Here is an 18870-nt window from a genome sequence, read left to right as displayed (position 1 = left end):
TTTGACTTGGGGTTTTATATGTCAGCATGCTTCCGGGGTCTTGTATTATGTCTCCCCTGTTTCTTCCCTTGGGGTGGGCTGTCCCATGTGCATGCTTGAGCCCACTGGCTCAACTCCTGAGAACTTGTAGGGAAACTGCTGCTCACCAGTTTCAGGTGTTTTCTATCTATTAGGAGCCGGCCGTTCCCTGTTGCCGGGTGTGACCAATTATTACTTTTGAGAGACAGTCAACAACCGCCACCTGATGGTCACCTGACACTCGTGTGTGTGTGTGTGTGTGGGATGGGGAGCCCTCTCCTGCCCTGCTCTTCCTGACTAGCTACCCACTGTAACACTCCCAGAGGGACCTGCACATTTTGTGCTCTTTGCAAGACAGTGCCTGCCCAGCAGCACCTGTAGGCCTGCTCACTCCTTCAGGATCATGATTTTTGCTTTTTACCACAGGTACCCATAAGCAACACGTGGCGTTGTTCACCATGCTTTTACATTATTTACATAATTTTAAGTTATTTACATAACAATGTAAAAGCATGGTGAACAACACCATGTGTTGCTTATGGGTACCTGTGGTAAAAATCCTGCTACTAGCTCATTTTGCAGTGTCTATAATGACAAGTAATGTTCCATTCTCTCCTTTATGACACTTGCAAAAACTGAGAGCATAACGCCTCCCAGTTACGCAGGCATCTGGGCAATGTGAGAAGAACAGAAATAGACCATGCTGCATTTATCTCTCTTGATGACAGGCATCGAGATTTCCACTTTTTCTGTTTTTTTCTTATGTCTCTACTGCGCATTCTCACATACATCTTGCACACCATGGAAAGTTTCTCTAGGGCAGTGGTTCACAAACTTTTTGGATACAGAATACTTTTATGTACTTGAAAATTGAGGACCCCATACAGCTTTAGTTTATGTGGGTGTCAGGTTCTAGCCCAAACTGAAGTCTGAAGGGAGTTGGTGGGTGGGTGACGGGTAGCTGAAAAAACACTCGAGGATTCATAGGGAGTTTCAACATGGCTTTATCTCTCTCTGGGCAAGAGCCATATGTCCAGCGTCAGCAGGGTAATTATACGTTTTATAGACATTAGTGGCTCTGAAGCAATCGCGAGCTCATGTGAGTGGTCACCTAATGCACCTCAAGTGGCATGGTTCATAATGTGCAGAGTCATGTGCCTGCCCTCCAAACCCAATGAGTCATGCTGCACCAAAAAGTGGCCTCAGACTGCTCCTCACTAAAGTGCATCCATCTGCCTTACACTCCACTCCTAGGCCAAGGGCGTCTTCTGGGTAGGGACATGTGCCCATAGGTTAGAGCCCTGAATCCATAACTCACAGCAACAATGCAGAGAGCAACACTACTAGAATCCCAGCTATGCTACTTGAGACTATTAGGGCCCAGCATAGGCCAGAGCCCAGGGATGCGCACCATCTCTGCAGGGGTTCATCAGTAAGGCTCTTGACTACCTTAATCTCCTGTGAGACCCCTTGCAGGGCTGCTGTTATGTTCTACCAATTGTCAGAGATAAAGGTATAACATTGTCTTCCTAAAAGGGCACAGGTGCCTCCTTGGGCAATAGTTACTATGTCTAAGACCATTCGGTTTTGCAACACCACCGTTTTGATCTGATCAACCTCATCCATTAACGAGAGGAGAGACACTCAGGTGTACTTCAGAGCCTGAGCAGCGTGCTCTGCTAGAGCAGTAACTTGTGCTTCTACAGTTATGACACCCACTCCAGGAATAGTCACTGTCAAGGGGTAGAACCACCAGGGTGCTCATCACACTCACAAAATCCGAGAGTGTAGCACCTCCCAGTTATGTGGGCATCTGGGCAATGTGAGGAGAACGGTGGCAGGTACATAAGGCCACCCCCAGGTATGAGGTCAGTCCAGTTTGCTTATAGGTAAGGCCATCCTGTGTCCCCACAGACCCATAAACTCCCAGAGGGGCACAAAATCCATTGGGCCCCGACCTTGGTGGGGCCACTTCTTCCACCATACCTTCGGTGTGGTGACAAGTATTATGTTTACACAGGCTGTGACGGGTACCTACAGTGCTGTTGCCCCAATGTTGCTCTATGCACCGTGGCGCCTGGGCCGGGGGTACTGCACATTACCCCACTAGCCAGCCCCACCCATCATAAACGCTATGGGCCAGCCAGGGAATGGGTGTTCTGTGGGTCTTGTGGCATCCTTTGTCCAAAACTTGCCATGTTGCATTCCAGGCATCGACCATGGGACCCAAGTCTCCAGCCATGTCCAGTTCTCTGCAGATACTGAATGTATGTGCCAAGGCAAGCCATCTGCAGCTGCTAGAAGGGCGGTGCAGATCCAACAGTTGGAAACATTGGTCACTTCAGCGTAGGTGTAGGCCCAGTCCACAATGCAATTGGAGCATGTTAACCTAAGGTTGGAATGACAGAGCAGGCACAGGTACTAACAGAGGAAAATCACGTCCCTCAGGCAAAATACAGGCTAACCTTTCATCACTGGATAACAATGCAGCCCCCAAAGGCTTCTGCCCTGGGCAATAATACCACACCTTCTCAGCTCCCCATGGTTCCTTTGGGTCCTGTATTCATGCCAAAGTCACAGGGGAGCTCGTAATAGGCCACACAGACAGTACGTATGACCCCTGGAAGAAAGTTTCTTCCCTGGCCATTTTCCTACAAACAGTTAACTTCGGTGGCCATGCACTGAACACTCAAAGAGTGACATACATGTCATACTGTAGGCCCTCCCCACAGGGAGCTACGATGGCCAACCACCAGCAGTCGGGGGCTTTTTGGAGGGGCCATGGCCACAGCCAGGTTTTCTGTTCCCCTGCCTTCAGGTGTGTTGGGGCAGGCAACAACAGGTTACCGTTCGTCCCCACACCTGGTCAGAGGAGGTTATCCTTGGTGTGTATCTACAACTGAATGGGGGCGGCGGCCCCGTGTAACAGAGCCTCCAACTGGGCTGGGTTGCTTTTCCATGGCCATTCATTCAAGGTTTGGAACATCAGGTCCAGCCTGGAACTCCAGCCCTGCAAAGACAGAGGTGTGACATGCAAGTATAACCCATTCTTCAAGAGCTCGTTATATCGCTCAATCATACCCACAGCTTGCAAGTTGTGTGGTACATGGAATCCCCACTTTAGATCCATTGTTGTGCCGGTTATCCAGTAAAATGTGTCCCCCATCACTCTCAATGACCAGAGGGCAACCACATAGAGCACATATGTGTTGCAGGGCCCGGATGGTGTACTGCTGGTTGGCCACCCTGCAAGAATAGGCAAACAACAGGCCTGTGGCTGTGTCCACAGCTGTTAGCACATGCGTATACCCTTGCGACTTCTGCAGCGGCCCAATGTAATCTACTTGCCACCTGGTCAAGGGCACTTGCCCTGTTGTCACTTGTGTAGCACTGGGCAGCTGCCTCCATTTAGGGTATGCCTGAGCACACGCTGGGCATTTCTGACAAGTCTCCCAAATGTCTTTCAGGGGCAGGAACAGACCCCAACGTTTATTGACCTGTTGCATCAGCTTACCCCCTGCATGTCCCAATTTCCAGTGTAGCTACAAGGCCACATCTCACGTAGATGCCAACTCTAACCATTGGACTTTGGCCAAGGCTTTTACCTCATCATTGCTGGGTGTGACCAGAGGCATATGACCTGACAAATGATAAATAGTTACATCTTTCTGATAACCCATTTCCCAGAGGTCTTGCCACATGGCTTGGTCCCAAATGCGTTGGTGGCCAACTAGCCAATTCTGTATTATCCAAGTAGTTAACCACAAGGTTAGGCCTCCATAGACTGCCCAGCTAATAGTACAGATTACTGGTACAGGTGTCTCCTCCTTGGTGATCACCATCCATACTGCTCTAAGTTCAACCCATTGACTACTTTGTCCACACCTGGTTTCAAACCATATGGTGTTGGTACCAAGTTGGACTGCAACACTGGTCCAGGCAGGAGTAGCACCTCGGCTACACCCATCTGTGTGCCATGCCCCATCAGAAATAGAGGGATTCCCTTCCTTAAATGGCAGTGGCTGGGGATCAAGGGGTGCCTCAGGCCCCATGGCCTTCTCTTGCATTAGCACTGCAAGTACCAAGACCTCTTGCAACTCTGCTGCTAATGAGCTTGTACTCAGTGTACTCTGCTGCTCCAAGTAAGTGCCTCACTTTGCCAAAGTGGATGTTTGCGTCATCCCAGTCCAGGGGGTCATTACACATGAAGGCACCCATCCCGCTGTCAGGTAGATCATCCATACTATGACTGTAGCCCATCCTATCACTTCTCACAAGCCTGAAGGGCAGCATATACAGCTGCTAGCTATTTCTCTATCAAGGAATACCAGAGCTCAGCTCCTTTCCATAGTTGGTACCAAAAACCTCCTGGCATTCTCAGGCACTCTGTGTGCTGCCATAGGCCCCAGCTAAAACCACCTGTGGTCACATGCATATCCAGTTCAAATAGGCACCCCTGGTCAACCATCCATAGGCTCATGCCTGCTGAATAGCCCACTTAGCTGCCAGGAAGGCAGTCTCAGCCACATCAGCCCAATCCCGGATTGCTCCCTTCTTTGTTAACTGATGCAATGGTTTTATCATTTGAGCTAAATGGGGCGCAAATGCCCACCAATATCTCAGGAGGCCCACAAAAGTTTGCAGCTGCCTCACCATGGTGGGCCAGGGATATGCCTATATTTTGTCAGTGATGCCTCTTGTATGGCCTTCACCTTACCCGACCAGATAACTCCCAAGAATTTAGCAGGTAATACAGCCCCTCGGACCTTGGATTTGTTGATGGCCCAACCACATGCTGCCAAATGTTGCCACAAGAGGGGTGCTGTCACTTCTAAATCTGCAGGAGAATCAGAGATTAACATAATATCATCAACATAATGGAACAAGTGGGCTCCCTTTGGACATTTTCAGGCTGTTAAATCCATGGCAACAAGACATGACATATGGTGGGGCTATGCACATAGCCCTGCGGCAATACTGTGAAAGTCCATTGTTGCCAAGGCGAACTGTTCACGTCTTTCTAGAGCAATGTCATTTGAGAAGAATGCTTTGGCCAAGTTCACCACATAGTGGTACTGTCCCAATTCCATTGTCGAGTGGTTCACCAAATCCATGATAGATGGCACAGCTTCCAAGCCATGTAAAATATCCACCTCCAGAATGTATTCAGGTATGGGAGAGACATACACAGTGTGTAAGTGAGGAGCCAAGTGGCCAATGCCAAGGTATAGAGATACAGGTTTCACTTTCACTTACTGGCCTCCATAACCATCAATGTATGCAGTTTTGCCCGAAAACTTAACTGGGTTCCCATAAACAAGGCTACAACCTATGCCAGCAACCACTGTACGTTGGTGGGGGACCAGTGGATTGCCAGTTCCACATGTGGCCTCCAGTCATCTGGTGTCCCCCCCAAGCCAGGTACCTTTGGCCAGTTCCCTAGTTGAACAGAAGAGGCTCTACATTTCCACCTGGCTGCAGCAAGTAGTCTCTGAGCTGGAGTGCCTGGGCGGGACCAGGTCACCCAGCAATGCCTTTCTCCCCTTTGGGCATTTTCTGGAATTGCTGCCCTGGATACAACGATCTCCACAAAGTTAGGAGTATTTCATTGGGCTGCTTATCGACTTTTCTCTCAGTCAACCCCAGCCAAAATCAAATCTATCCACATCTGTGAGCGTGTCACTTGTTGGGGCCCCTTTTTTTCATTGGAGAGCCCCCTGTGGGTGGGGTACCTTCCCCTTCTTTATGGTGTGGACCCTTCAATCCCCCCGACGACCTTCTGCATCCCCAACAGCCGCCATGGCAGTGGTTACTTCATGTATACAGCACCCTATGTACGGGGTAAGGACAGCAGCTAGGGAGTCAAAGGGGCTCAGGAGCACAGAACCCAACACGAGATCCCTCATGTGGGAGGGGAAACATTCATCATCTGGCCCCCAGGTATTCGGGTCAAACATAGCCTGCCGCATACCCATCTTACACCAAACTGGCATACGACTGCCATTTACTCACATTTCACCAGCGTTATTCCACACAGTTCACATGGCTGCCTGCAGCCACTCAATCAGGGTGTAGTCACCTTGCCCTGCCACTAACTACCTGCTCACTTGCAGCCGCTGACAGAGAGAGGGGTGAGTCATGATGGAGGCCAGCTTTTCCATCTCAGAGATGGAATGGGAGATACTATCTGCTGCCTCATTCCACAGACGAAGCATCCAGGCAGGCAGCAGTTCCCCTGGCGGCACTGCTTGCCTAATTCCTGCAACTCAGTTGGAGTATAGGCAATGTATGAAATGTGTTGCATTATGGTGGGGAGTTCCTGAGTCCACCCTTGGGGCCCCAGTGGCTGTTCATGATCTACCTTCTGTCAGACCACTGGGTGAGCCCGCAACGGGCATTCTTTCTCCTTGGTATGAAACTGAGTGGGAATCTCCAGACAAGATGATGGACCCAGGCCTGCATTCATGGTAGCCTCTGATTCCTTTTCCAAGCTCTGAAGCCACACCTCTAGGTGCCCTGCCTGCACCTGGAGGTCCCCATTCATGGAAGCCTCTAATTATTTTCAAGATCGGTGTAGCCAGGCCTCCAGTCTGCATCCCTCAGGGACTGGGTGTGTACTTTTCTTAGCACAGTTAAAAATGCCCATCCAACTCTGCCAGCAAAGGCTCTCTCTTTCTTGGTGCTCTGTGCTTCCAGCTGCTTCAGTGCCTTCTCGGTGCTCGTGGGAGACCCATCCACTGCCATCCAGGTTTCCACTCAGGCCCACACTCGCAGCACGGCTGCCACCAGGTACCACAATCCATTTTGTGGTCACATGGCCAACCTGGAATCAGCAGGGACCGAAGGCTCACTTACCTTAGGATCCTGTTCATGATGCCAATTGTCAGGTTCTAGTCCAAACTGAAGTCCACGGGGAGTTGGTAGGTGGGTGGCAAGTAACTGGAAAAACACTCGAGTAGGCGTTTTCAACATGGCTTTATTCTCTCTCTGGGCACGAGCCATATGTACGGTGTCAGCAAGGTAATTATACCTTTTACAGACAATAGTGGCTCTGAGCCAAGCACGTGATCATGTGATTGGTCACCTAATGCACCTCACATGGCATGGTTACATAATGTGCGGAGTTGTGTGCCTGCGCTCCAGACCCACTGAGTTGTGTGCCTGCGCTCCAAACCCACTGAGTCATGCTGCACCAGAAGGCCACCTCGGCCTACTCCTGACTAAAGCACAACCATCTCCCTTACCGTGGGCTAAATCTATTGCTATTTATACTATTAGAAATTTTAACACAGTTTTAAATATTTACATTATTAATTGATTTTGAAATAATAAGCCCATTACAGATTAACATAAATAACATACTTTTATTTAAAATATCTGTATTTTTTAAAAGAAAAAAAAATTAGCAACAACAGTGATCCTTGGAATCGTCCCACCTCAGCCTCCCAAGTAGCTGGGACCACAGGCGCATACCACCATGCCCAGCTAATTTCTGTATTTTTTGGTAGAGATGGCCATGCTGGCCAGGGTGGTCTTGAGCTCCTGAGCTCAAGTGATCCTCCTGCCTTGGTTTCCCAAAGTGCTGGGATTACAGGTGTGAGCCACCATGTCTGGCCAGAAGCTGGATTCTCTGTCTTGTTCTCCATTCAATCTGTTAGACTGTCAAATGCCAAATAACCTTTGGAAAATTCTACTCATAAAATAAGGAGAAAGATAAATAACTTCTGAGTATCATCATTAAAATAGTTTGACCTCATGGACCCACTGAAAAGGTCCCATGTGGAGAACAGCTCTAAGCTAAACAGTAGAATGGCTGGGGGTACATAAACATTCAACCCATAACTGCTGACCACAAGAACACATTTTAAGTCTCTTCCTTTCCTGCTCCTTGTGATTGCAGACAGACTCAGTCTGTAGGAGAGCTGTAGAGAGAACAAGCTCAAGTCCCTGATTTTACCTACAAAGAAAGCTGAGCCCAGAGACATTAAGGCACTTACCCAAGGTCACACAGTCACACAGCAGAGCTGGGGCTGAACTCCAGATGTCCTGCTACAGAGGCCACTTCTTTCTCCCATTAGGGACTGGCCTGTGATTACTTCAGAAAACAATGGTCAGCTAACTGATTCTGAATGCCGTTTACTAGTAAAAGCGAATCTCCTGAGGAAAAAACATATGCATGTGCTGGGCACAGTGGCTCAAGCCTGTAATTCCAGCACTTGGGGAGGAGGAGACAGGCAGATCACTTGAGGTCAGGAGTTTAAGACCAGCCTGGCCATCAACGTGAAACCCCGTCTCTACTAATATTAAGCTGGGCGTGGTGGCAGGCATCTGTAATCACAGCTACTGGGGAGGCTGATGCAGGAGAATTGCTTGAACCCGGGAGGTGGAGGTTGCAGTGAGCCGAGATTGCACCACTGCACTGCAGCCTGGATGACAGAGCGAGACTTTGTCTCAAAAACCAATAATCGTAAAATAAAAATAAATAACTAAATAAGTATGCGTCACCTCAGGTGGTCAGTCAGCTTTCCCAGGACTCAAGAGCACACAATGTTCTTTCTGGTGTGAGTGACGAGGTTCACAGCACCACAGAGTCCATGACTTTTCCCTCAGAAGTGAATGCATGGCTAACTATTATGTATTTTTTTGTAGACATGGAGTTTTGCCATGTTGCGCAGGCTGGTCTCAAACTCCTGGACTCAAGTAATCCACCCGCCTCAGCCTCCCAGGGTGCTAGGATTACAAGCATGAGCCCCTGCATGGCCTGCACCTATAGTCCCAGCTACTCAGGAGGCTGAAGTGGAAGGATCACCTGAACTGGGGAAGTTGAGGCTGCAGTGAGCTGTGATTGCTCCAGCGCACTCCAGCCTAGGCAACAGAGTGAGATCCTGTCTCAAAAAAAAAAAAAAAAAAGTGAACACACATGCTGGAGAAGAGGCCTGCAGGCACCCCTGACAGTTCTGCACCAGAGCACACTGTAGCAGCCCTGCCGTGACGCAGGAAGAAGTTCCAGGTCCTGCAGTCTGGAGCATGGAACCTGAAGCCTGGAGCCCCCCATCCAATGGTGCACCATGCTCGCCAGTACCCCCCAACATCAGCACCGAGGCACCAGCCGTAGATAAATTTCTCACCTAAAATGTTGAGAGATGTTGCTAAACTGTCCTCCTAAGGCTGTGTGTAATAATATGGTCCTGCCGATATTGCATAAGACTATCTGCTTCATTACATCCTCACAATACTGAGTATCATTAGCAACTTGAATTTTAAATTGTGCTAATCAATGAAAAATGATTGCCTAATTACTAGTGAGTTGAAGTTATTTAACATTAATACTCCTTCTGATGGAATATTTTGCATTTATCACATTTTATATAAATTATCTCTATATAATTAGCACTAGAATGTCTGACTTGGTTTTCATTGTTCCTCACCTGTTTGGAAACACATTAAGAATGAGGGAGAGAATGGATGGGGACTCACCTAGGGATGCATGGATCTGATCTGCAGCCACTCTGAGGCCCTCTTAACACTTCCTCACCTCACACTCAATTTCCCCTGGTTTGTCCATAGATACATCCAACAATTTTTATGTAAATAAGAAAGAAAGACTCAGCTTTCAATGGAAAATGGTAGGTTGGATTTTAGAACTGAAGTGACAAGAAGAAATAAAGGATTTTATTATGGGGGAGGTCCAAACCCTGGTAAAAAACAAAATTCATTGAAATTGTTTGAAAATTCAAGGATTAAATCAGATTATTTTGGATTCAGTAGGCATTAGATTACTCTAAAGCCCAGGGATACTTTATTTTGTAGAATGCAAGGAAAGTATAGAAAAGAGAAACGAAGAGGTAAAGTCATAGCTAATAACCTGGAAGGGGTCTGTAAGGAGCCAAAGGCTTGTGGGACGTGACCAACTCAGCATTCCACTGGAGGCTATATGATCAAACAGCAAACTGTTTATCGTGAATGCAGGATGTGGGCAAACTCAACACTGCTCCCACTGCCAGAAGGTTTGCTGAGGGAAATCGCTTCCTGGCGTGGAGCTCCTTGAGATTATCTACTGGGACATCTAGAGAATGTAGTCTTGCAAGCCTATTCTGGACGGAGCAGCTGACCCCTTCTTCCACGTCCCCCTTCTCGCTATCTCTTTTGCCTAATAAATATGGAGAGTTGTGTAAAGCTCAGGGCCCTTGTCCACTAGAGGCAAAGTGCCCCTAACCCCTTCTTCCAAATATACTCTTTTGTCTCTTATCTTTTATTCCCACGTTTGCCCCCTTTGTTCAGTTTCCCTAGGTTCGTGCAGGTTACATAGTGGTGCCCTGAACAGCGACAGAATCTGGTGCTCTACAGAAATAACATTTTAAAGAAAGATTTGGGACTTAGAGACCCCAGGAGACATACACAAAAATGATAAGAGGATGTGCCCAAACCAATCTTAAAGTTGTGGCACAGGGTGAGGCAGATGAAGCTGTTACTGAGCCTCAGAGAGTGACTGGTGTCACAGCAAATGTTAGCAATGGCCTGAAGGGAGGGTTTCTGAAATCAAACATGAATGATTCCTCCTCAGGAAACCCAACCTTGGGAGCTACTGCATGGTTCTCTGTATGGGGAAGTATCATCAATGCAGGATAAATTGTGAAATATCACAGGAAGCACCTTGCATCTAGTCAATCTTCTGTTTCCAGGGTGGCCTGTACAGCTGTGCAGGCAGAGCCTCGACCAACCTGGTGAGTAGCACGCAGGGACTGAGATCCAGCCATACCCACTAGGTCATGCTCTGGGAAGGGGGCGGGACCCGGGCAAAGGACACCTCTCTAGGACTGCACAGAAGCCTTTGTGGGCTGATGGGACATTCCTGTGATGGCTTTCTGGCTGGGCACTGTGAAATGCTCTGAAGATTTTTCTTTGCACTGTTGCACTAACCCCAGTCCCCCATCACTGCCTCTTCCTCCTGGGCGACCTCATTGATGTTGTGGCCATGTGAATTCTCTGGCCAGTGAAATGATGAAGATGACATGGCCTCTGCCACGCAGACACTGTAAGTATTACTGTATGATGCTTTCGACTCTCTCTTTTCTTAAGTTAAAGCAGTTTATTAAGAAAATAAAGGAATGAAAGAATGGCACTCCATAGGCAGAGCAGCTGCCTCTATCTCTTTTATTTTCCCCTCTCTCAAGCCCAACATGGCCAAAACTGGGGCTGCTGGTTCAGCCTGAGTCTCAGAATAAAGACATTAGTCACAGAGCCATTGTTGACCCATGAAGGAGAGGGACACAAGACAGAACACATTTTTGTCGTGTTAGCCACTAAGATTCTGACTTGGAGACCATTCGCTACAGCAATATAACCGAGCATGAACAGAGAGACGCAATGGTGTTCCATTTCTTTTCAACCTGGAACAGGAGAATTTCACAGGTAGGCCTTACTTTCACTTTAGTATCTCATTTAGACAAGAAAGTTCATACTGTTCAAATGTCATGTTTTACAGTGCTGGCATTATCACTGCTGTGGCTACCCCATCAGATGTTGCTCACTGACTAATCTTCTCATGTTAGTGAGGATGGACAACACATCTGACCATAATTCAAAGTAGCACATGGGAAAAGAGCTTCATCCTAGTATTATGGGACCTTAATTAATGTCCTTTCCTGACAGGTTTTAGAGGCTTTTGCACACAGCAGTAGAGCTTTTCATCTCACTGACAGTGGGGAACATGGCCAAAAGGTTGCCCCCAGAATGGAGACAGAGTTTCAGGACACTTGTCTGATCTCTGCTCTTGAAGGGACAGTCTCACCCTGATTGACACTTTTGCCTGTTATGTCCAAAGAACCAATGGAAAAGCAGGAAAATTATTCCTTCTTCATTTCTGTCTTCATTATTTAAAGTTACTCTGTCTTCACTTGTCTCTCCTCCTTTTCTCTGCTTCCTACTTAGCCCTTGAGAAATGCAATTATAATCTTTTGTCTCCCCTTCACCAGACACTCCCAACAGGGCAAGTTCATCTAACTATGTGCTCTTAGTTAGAAACTCCAGAGCAGAACCCTCTCCCACCAAGAGACTACCTTGAGACATAACAGTCCATTTACAAGCCACAATATGCCCTCTATGAAACTCTTCCACCTGGAAATTTTTTGGCTGCTTTTACAACCTAGTTGTGCCCACACAGGCACCAGCAGTAACCAGCTCAACTGCCTGGTAGATAAGGCACCAAGGCTAGTACCCAGACCCCCTACTTGCTCACTTCCTGCCCTGTATGCCACACCCCCCATTTAAAAGCCTCTGCTTTCTGCTCCAAAGGTGAAGCAGTACCCTTAAGGCAAGAAGCCTGTACTTCTTCCCCTAAGGTAGCTTTGGAATAAAAGTCACCTTCTTTATCCAAACCTAGCTCTTGTTAATTAGACTCTGCAAGTGATGAGCAACTGAACCTACATTTCAGTTATAATTCCTATGCCTGCTCTTCCTGCCCTGCCTTGGGGACACACACACACACTCTCAGGCACACACATGCACGTGCACTGAGACAGCTATGTGAATAACCAACCAGATCCCCTTGGGAAAACCGGTGCTTGGCCTGGCCTTAAATTCCAGACCCTTGGGCATCATACTCAAGACTGCGAGAAAGAGGAGGGGCTGGACCTGAAAAACTTGGAAGGGAAGGTCCAACTGTACAGATATTTTGTCAGGCATGTGATTTCAGTATAAAATTCTAGAAAAGATGAGTGACACTTCATAAGGAGAGAATATCAACAATATTTCTCATTTTATTTCTTGCTAAGACGACAGCAGGGAATTGTGAGCAGATGGATGGGCAATCCCCACCCTCGGCCAGGGAGGCCAAGGCCCCAGCACACCCGGGGAGAAGGGCTGGGGGCAGTGAATGGCTGAGGCTTCCTTGGGGAGGCTGGGCCATCTTCTTGGGTTTTACTTCCTGAGGAATGCACAGGCTTCCAGGAGGGCTGTGGGACACAACAGAGCAAGAGATTCAGAAACCGATTTCTTCTTTTTTTAAAATCAATAAACTAGTTATTTAAACCAATAAATCAAAGAGGATACTAAGAGTTTTCTCTGCCCTTCTCCCATCACTGTGAGTCAGTGCTTGCCACACTCATATTCCTGTTCCCCTACTCCTAGCGACTACGGTGTTCAAGGGAGCCAGAGTCTAGCCCTCACCAGCCAGGGTGTTTCCCTGCTCTGGCCTGAGAGACACAACCGCTCTGCACTTGTCTCTAATTGAATCGACTGTCACATCCTCAAGTTCACAAGACATTGGTGGTCCTCTAGCTTCTCCTGGAATGTGAACCTGTTTGCAATCATGCTCATCTGCAGATTCACTCATTCATTCACAGATCCTTACTGAGCACCTGATTTGTGTGAGTTGCTGTGCTAAGTGCTAGGGACTCAGCGTGGATAGACAGGCCTGCCCTCAAGAAGCACGTGGTCTATGCAGTCCTGAACTGGCTGCTCACAAGAAGAGCCCTGTAGCCATATTTCTCAGAGGGTGGTCATGACCTGCATCACAGTGACCTGAGTTGTTGGTCAATACAGAAACGGGTTTCTCAACCATGGCACTATTGACATTTGGGGCCTGATAATAACTCTCTGTTGCAGGGGGCTGGCTGTGCTTTGTTTAGTAGCATCCCTGGCCTCTATAACATATTTGGTACCAGCAGCACCCTCTACGTTGTAAGAATCAAAAATGCTTCTCAGCATTGCCCAATGTTCCCTCAGGGGAAAAATTGTCTCTCATTGAAAACCACCGATAAAGACATTCCTGGCCCTGCTCCCATGCCTGGACCAACAGCATCCCCAATGCCTCTGACTCTGGGTGAGGGACCAGGAATAGGAATCTGGATGATTGCAGTGCACAGGCAGCTGTGCACACTGAAATCCCACAATTATAACCTGGAGCCTTACAATACTCTGCGATGTCTTCTAAATATTTTTAAGGGATTAAATTAGTATCAATATATTTCCCTGGTTAAGATATGTTTTCCTACACTTGAATTTTTTTGAGATTTTGTTTTCTCAATAGTTGGCATCTGTGGTAACTGTCTAGAATCAGATTTTTTTTTTTTTTTTTGAGGCAGGGTCTCTCGGTGTCACCTAGGCTGTAGTGCAGTGGTACAATTATAGCTCATTGCAGCTTCCACCTTCTGGGTTTAAGCAATCCTCCTATTTCAGCCTCTCAAGTAGCTGGGACTACAGGTGCTTGACACCACACCAGGCTAATTTTTAAAATTATTTTTGTAGAGACAAAGTTTCCCTGTGTTGGCCAGGCTGGTCTCAAACTCCTGGGCTCAAACCATCCTCCCACCTCTGTCCCACCTCTGCTTCCCAAGGCGCTGGGATGACGGGTGTGAGCCATCACAGCTGGCTGGTTTTGTCACTTCTCAATGCATATGTATATATACACTTTTCACTTTACTGAATAAAATGGATTATCAGTTTCCAAAGGTGTCATGACAGAGCAGTCACTATCAGTACTATAAAATTTATAAAAATTTATTACATACTGCTCTATTTTATTCTCTAATTCATTTACCAATGAGATTATAATTTCCTGGATTGTAAAGAGATACTATCTTTCCTTAACATTTTTACACCTGTGTTAGCTCCTAGAACGCTGTCTGGCCCTCAGACCTTGACCTTCACCAGTGGTGGTTTCTCAGGGACGCTAGCTAGGGTCTACTTACGGGAGGTTGAGCACTTTTTCAGATTAGCAATGGCTGTGACATACTGTGGTCCCAAATATTTTTCATACGTTGTTTTGCCATGGAGTCTGGCCAGACACTCAGTGTTGTCACTGAACAGAAGGTTTTTGGTTTTAGACTGAAATAAGCAAAACGTGCCCGGGCAGTCAGATCCATTTCTCCCAAATTTAGCCTGCGACAAAAGGGCAGACAGTGAGTAGTTAAGGAAAAGAGGAATTCACGGGTTAAAGGAGGCAAAGGGGTATTTCTCCCACCCAAGAACAGCCCTGAGAAAACCATGGGGCAGAAGGAGCTGAGTTCTAGAGTCATGTCACCTCCTTAGTGGAGTCCCCCACCCCATACTCCTGCTGGCAGGCCCGCCCTGGGCAGCATCCTGGCCTCACACCACTTCTGGTCCTACCTCCTACTATCTGCCATCTTTCCTTCCTTCTTAACCTGCGACCTTTTCCCATTCGACCTCTTATGGGTGACAAGGTGACAGCAGAAGCGTTCTGAGATCTGCTCTCACAAGTCAATTGCTTAGGACATTCTAATATGCAGCTCTTCTAGAGAGGCAGGCTGCTAGGAAAACCCAGGCTCGGCCACTAACCAGCTCAGTGTGCAGGCCGGTCACCCTGCCTCCCTCACACAGTTCCTGCTCTGTCCCAGGCTCCCATGTGGGAAGACTGAGACCCAAACTCCTCAGTCATGGCAGCTCTCTTACCAGCACCAGTGTGTATGCACAGTAAGGGCTCCATAAAGGCCGATTATGGTGGCCAGTCTTATTATTCCTGGGTTGTTTTCTTTAAAAGTACACAGAGAGAGACATGATGTTATATGATAAAAATAGAAGTTCTAATAAAATCCCAGATTTTAAGAAAATTTGGGGATTTTCTTCAAATCACATTTAGGTAGCCCTAAATCTATAGGGCACGTTTTGGGTTTGCTGTTTTAGAGGTCTGGCCTAGAGCATTGTTCAGTCGGCCCAGGTTCAGGAACACCACCTGAGTAAAGCACTATACCAAGGAGTGTGGGAGGAAGGCTCAGTGGTTCCCTCATTTGCCAGAAGAACAACAGAAGGGCAAAAGACAGTCTCTGAGCCAGGCAGTGAGGGCAACAAGGCCAGGGCACAGACTTAGCCGAAATGGAGTGAGTCCCAGAAAGCCCAGTGTCAAAAGCCTCTGTTGCTCTTGTTGACACTCCGGGCAACCCCACAGCATGAAGCCAATACAGTCACCATGAGCTTCAAGCAGAGGGACTAGAGAGGCTCGAGTGGGCTGGTGCACCTAGCTCTGTGATCTCCCCACCTAACAAGAGCCCACACAGTTAAGAAAGCACTAGAAGCCCTGTGGTCCATACCTGTTGGTCGAACAGCACCTGTTTCAGGCGTTCCACCTTATCCGTCCGAGACACCACGGCATGATTCGGGGCCATGGCGAGATGGCAGCTCCTAGCCTCAGTCACAGGCTTCCGCGTGCCATCAAGGCACAGCAGCGCAAAGTCCTGCAGCTTCAAATCCTTAGCCCATGCTTCAGTGTTCTTTCCTGGGGAGAAAAAGAAGGTGGCATCATCCACGGCTCCCCTGCTCAGCCACCAAGTCTCTTCTGGATGGGTGTGGCCATCCCATTGACCTCTCAAATGCACACACTGGGGTTGTGGTGATGTTAGGAAGAGACAATGAGCTTTGTCCTACACAAGCTGTACAAACTTCAAATATACCAAATATGAGTGCTGTGTCCATGCAGTGGAATGTTATTCAGCAATAAAAGGGAGTGAAGTTCTGGTACATGCTGCAACACTCATGAACCTTGAAGACGATGCTAAGTGAAAGAAGCCAGTCACAAAAGACCACGTAATAGGCTGGGCACAGTGGCTCATGCCTGTAATCCCAGCCCTTTGGAGGCCAAGCTGAGAGAATCACTTGAAGCTAGGAGTTCATGACCAGCCTGGGCAACACAGCAAGACCTCATCTCAAAAAAACCCCACCATATATTATATTACTCCATGTATATGAAATGTCCAGAATAGGCCAGCCTATGGAGACAGAAAGTGGATTGATGGTCCCCAGTGCTGAAGAGGGATGGGGCAATGACTGATAATATGCGCAGGGGTTTCTTTATGGGATGATGCAAGCGTTCTAGAGTTGGACTGTGATGATGGCTGCACAACTCTGTGAATGTGCTGGAGATGACTGTATTGTACACTTTGCATGGGTGGATTTTTTTAGTATATGAATTCTACCTCAATAAAGCTGTTACGAGTTCTTATTTTTTTAAAGAAGAAAACCCTCCACCTATGCCATATTTTTCAGTGAGTTCCAGAAAAAGAATAGATGGTTTACATTCAAGGAGAAATTGGTTTCTCTTCCCTTTCATATTCAAATGCTATTAGTGTGACCAGAGAAAGGAAAGGAACTTTTGTAGGTTTATCAAATATATACAGTCAATTCTAACAAAATACAGTTGTAAAGTACCAGAGAAAGTTAAAATTAAATTTGACATCAATCTGATCCCTGGAGATTACTTTAGTGAATGGCTTGTAAATTCTAAATGTAATTGTACGCATGTCTATGTTTGTGCAGATACAGGCTCATTGTTCAGGCTCCTGCTTGTCTCTCTGCCCTCTCCCTTTAAGAAAGCACTTTATTCATTCTCTTGGATTCCTGTATTTGATACTGAAATTCTTTCAAATTTCCATGTCTGGTTTTAATCTCCATCCCAAGAGACACTAGAAAGGGCAAAAGCAGAAGGGAGAAGTGACTGTGACTGCAGTGATTGCTGAAGGAGGGAGGCCGAAAGTGGAGGCAGTTCTTTCTCAGGGAACAAAATAGCAAGTCACCTGCTGAGACTAGGGGGTGGGAATGCTGAAGTGGGGCTAAGGAGACAGATACAGATTGGAAGGTAGCAAATGGCTGAGGACCAGAAGAGAGAGTGATTGTTCAAACATTGACTGGAAGATTATCTCCCGTCATCTGCAACCACCTGTAATTTTGTTCCCACTAACTCCCCAGGAGTCTCCAGACCAAGGCTCACATGGGGATGAATGAAGGCCTCTACTTCCTTTTTCATAAAGGGAGCCTTCATTTGCATGTGTTCACCCAGTTTTGCAGCATCATCCACAGTTTCCAACAGGCATGCATGATCTCATGCATGAGGGCAGACAGTATGTTTCTGTGGTTGACGAAGCCAGGGAGACATTTGCTACTGAGCATGGCTAGTATCTGTGTGTGTGTGAGTGTATGTGTGTGTGTGTGTGTGTGAGACAGAGAGTGTGTGTATGAATTTGGTTTCAAAATCCATATGACACCTGCAGATGTTATCATGTTGTCTATTGAGATAAAGAATTTTGGAGTTCTTTTAATCAAAAATCTTGAAAATGTTATAAAACCTTCCCAAAGGCAAACCTGAACACTAAGATGTGTTGTGATGCCAAAGACTCTGCTCTGAAAAGGAAACACTTTCACCTACCCTCAGTGTTCTGCAAGACAGTGACATCTTTCACAAATGCAACGTCTCCAGCATTCTCGGCCAGGCACCTAAAATGTTCCAGAAAATATACACATAATTACAGAAGAGAAACTAGTAGGGCTTTCATAAATATTTGTAATATGCATTCCAAAAACTGAAATACAGAAGTACACATCTAAAAGACAACTATTTCTAGGAATTTACTGTTTACAGTGGCAGATTGAGCACAGGTTTACCTGTCCTCCTTTTAAAACCCTACATAAAAGACATTACAAAAGCAAGAAAGCTAAAGATATACAATCCAGGAAACAGGCAATCTAACATGAAGACAAAGGGAAGCACCAGAATAATGGTCAACAGGACCCCCAGGACCACAGATGTGCAGGTGGCCTGCAAAGCAACCAATCCAAACTGCAGCAAGAAGATGGACACATTCCGGAGCAGCACTTCCAAGTAAATGATGAAACTGCGATAGCACCCAGTGTGTGTGTGTGTGTGTGTGTGTGTGTGTGTGTGTGTGTGTGTGTGTTGTTAGGAGATTTACATTACTGGCAGAGAGTTTTGGGATGAAGTAGTGTTGTTTTTTTTTTTCAAGTGCAGAAAATTAAGCAAATAAGAAAAGACACCTATGAACTCCAGAGTAAACAAAAAGTTTGTACAATAAGGGAAATATAATATGAGAATAACGCTTACACAGT

At 46.9% G+C, this 18870-nt stretch overlaps 1 protein-coding gene across 1 annotated transcript in view; it reads right to left on the bottom strand.

Moving 5' to 3' along the window:
* Nucleotides 1-12745: 12745 nt before the first annotated feature.
* The window catches only part of LTF (lactotransferrin), a 29091-nt gene continuing 22966 nt past the window's right edge, over nt 12746-18870 (bottom strand). The window contains exons 14-17 of the mRNA XM_017855657.1: nt 18173-18240; nt 16065-16249; nt 14709-14898; nt 12746-12971 (exon numbers count right to left, since the gene is read on the bottom strand). Coding sequence (XP_017711146.1) covers nt 12937-12971; nt 14709-14898; nt 16065-16249; nt 18173-18240 — 478 coding nt within the window. The 3' untranslated portion in view covers nt 12746-12936. The remainder of the gene's footprint in view (nt 12972-14708; nt 14899-16064; nt 16250-18172; nt 18241-18870) is intronic.

This window comes from Rhinopithecus bieti, unplaced genomic scaffold (assembly GCF_001698545.2).
Source record: "Rhinopithecus bieti isolate Rb0 unplaced genomic scaffold, ASM169854v2 scaffold_39746, whole genome shotgun sequence".
Classification (NCBI taxonomy): Eukaryota; Metazoa; Chordata; class Mammalia; order Primates; family Cercopithecidae; genus Rhinopithecus; species Rhinopithecus bieti.
The sequence above is the reverse complement of the archived record's forward strand: the minus strand, read 5'-3'. Positions and strand labels throughout refer to the sequence as shown.